Genomic DNA, 2,201 nt, shown 5'->3' with positions numbered 1-2,201 from the left:
AAAAAAAAAAAAAAAAAAAAAAAGTGTCTCATCAGCATCTTTCAGCTGCTTATTGAAAAACAAAGAAAAGCAAAACTGTATTTCAGTAAACAGATTTTTCTTATGAAATTTCTTTTTTTAACTATGAAAATAAAACCATTTAAACTCAAGTTTTACACATATTTTTTTTTATATAAGTGATGCTTAGTCAGGAGCAGTCCTATTGGCTGTAACGCCCTAGTTCTCGCCTTTATACCCAAAAATGGTGAGTCTGGCAGTGAGGTCACTTAAGGGGCCACTGTTATTCAGGTCGCTTCTTAGAAAGCTTTGTGAAGAAATGCAAATTCTCAGATTGTCAGAACAAAACCGTGAAAGTTTCACTAAGAAAGAAAGGCTTAGCCACAGCTTTTTTCCCTGTAAGACTGATTATCAAACTGAGTTCATGATGCAGCTTTATCGAGCTCTGATTCTGTGTGTGACTCTGTCTGCAGGTAAGAGAATATTTCATGTTGGTCCTGTGTGCTTTGACAGATAAACAAATGTATCGATTGTTAATGGTGGTCTTAAAGCCTGTAAGGAAAGTGAAAGTTAAAAAACTCAATGGCCAGACTGTGAGGAAACAGAAACAGACAAATTATATATGTTGTTAAATTATATATGAAGAGTTTAGTTGTTATAGAAATTATTTAATACGTTTAAAAACAATTGTTTAAGTTTTAATTAGTATTTACTTTATGCAAGACTTTAAGGATTTCCTGTTTTATTTTTTTTCACTTCCCATTTTCTGCCAGCTCTCATCAAGAGGTATAAAATGGAAATATAAACCCCAAAATAATTACAAGGACATGTGAAAGTGTGTTGTTTGTTTCTATAGTATGTGGATTACGATGCTACACATGTACAGCTGCTGATCCTAAATCCTGCATAGACAGCAAATCTTGTGCCGTCATCTTCAACCGTTGTTTCTCTCTCAGAGTAGACGGTGAGTCGTTTTCTCACATCAGACTTGATAACTGAGAAGCCCAAGCATGCACAGTGATGCTACACAGCATGCTTTGAAGTGGTTTCTGAGAGTTTTCTCCTCATGTCTTGCAGGTTATAACTTGGTTACAAAAGGCTGCCAAACCAGTGCAATTTGTGGTGGTGCTATGGCTTGCTGTGAAGGGGACCTGTGTAACAGCACAGCTCCAACTGGTCCCAGTGCTTTGCTGCTGTTGGTATCTTCAGCCATCCTCAAATTTCTTTTCTGAGGCCGTGGAATGATGTTGTTTTTCTGTTTTTGTCCTGCTTTCTGCCTTTATTTTGTACAACTGAAGAATAAATACATTTTGTGTACCATCATTTGAAACAAAATTGTCCTTGACATTTTGATCTTAGTCAAATGAATTCAGGGTCCTATTCAAATACTGTATTGCTTCAGCGTTAAGTTTTCCTAAAGCAAATAAAAATGCAACCAGAAAATACCTTTGTATATTTTTTGATTGATATGTTTTAACTGCAGCTGTTTCAGATTTCTCTCACTAAGACACAAAAAGGGCAAGGGAGTGAGTAAGAGAGTCAATACGCCTACACGCGGGGAAGTGAGACAAAAAAGCAGATGACACGACAGACTCACATAGGCAAAACAGGGGTGAGACAAACACACAAGAGGAACCTCACAGAGAATAAACTGCAAAATTGAAAAGCCAAAAATAACCTAAACTGAAACTTAAACCATTAGAATACAAAAGTCAGAAAAATACAATAAGCTCGTACAGAATGTGCACCAGCTCTCATTTGGTTGGTTTGCTGTTGTGTTGCTGCAGTTGTTGCAGATGAATTCAGTGCAGAAATATGAACCAATGAAGCCAGAGTGAGAAGTGAAAATGAAGACGGTATAATTAGAAAGCAAAATTCTCCCCTCACCACACTCCCTGCCGGTGGCTGATGCCCTCAGACGTTGGTGTGTTGGTTGTCCTTGTCGACTGGGGCTGGGCGCTCATTTATGTAGCCTGGTGGCCGATTGGCGGGGCCTGGTGCCTGTGGCCCGGCTGGGCCCCTTCCGGGGGGTGGGGTGCCCTCAGGCCTCTGGGCCTGAAGCTCGGTCCCTCTGGCACAGCTGCCGGCAGAGCCTGCGGGCATGCCACTGCAACCCCCTCTGGCCTCTGCTCCGTAGCTGCTGGGTGACCTCTTTGGGGCTCTACTCAGCTCTTCCCAGGAGGGTGGCACGGTTCCCCCCCTTT

The 2,201-nt window shown here is 41.0% G+C and overlaps 1 protein-coding gene across 1 annotated transcript; it reads left to right on the top strand.

Moving 5' to 3' along the window:
- The first annotated feature begins 266 nt into the window (after positions 1-266).
- On the top strand, positions 267-1,928 carry LOC102307177 (lymphocyte antigen 6G). The gene is made up of 3 exons (XM_005919123.2): positions 267-470; positions 854-961; positions 1,075-1,928. Exons 1-3 carry the CDS (start codon positions 317-319, stop codon positions 1,227-1,229), a joined length of 417 nt encoding a protein of 138 aa, XP_005919185.1. The 5' UTR covers positions 267-316; the 3' UTR covers positions 1,230-1,928.
- The last annotated feature ends 273 nt before the right edge of the window (positions 1,929-2,201 follow it).

Source organism: Haplochromis burtoni, unplaced genomic scaffold (assembly GCF_018398535.1).
Source record: "Haplochromis burtoni strain Fernald_Lab_line unplaced genomic scaffold, NCSU_Asbu1 Contig_34, whole genome shotgun sequence".
NCBI classification, from domain to species: domain Eukaryota; kingdom Metazoa; phylum Chordata; class Actinopteri; order Cichliformes; family Cichlidae; genus Haplochromis; species Haplochromis burtoni.
This window is presented reverse-complemented; position numbering and strand designations above follow the sequence as displayed.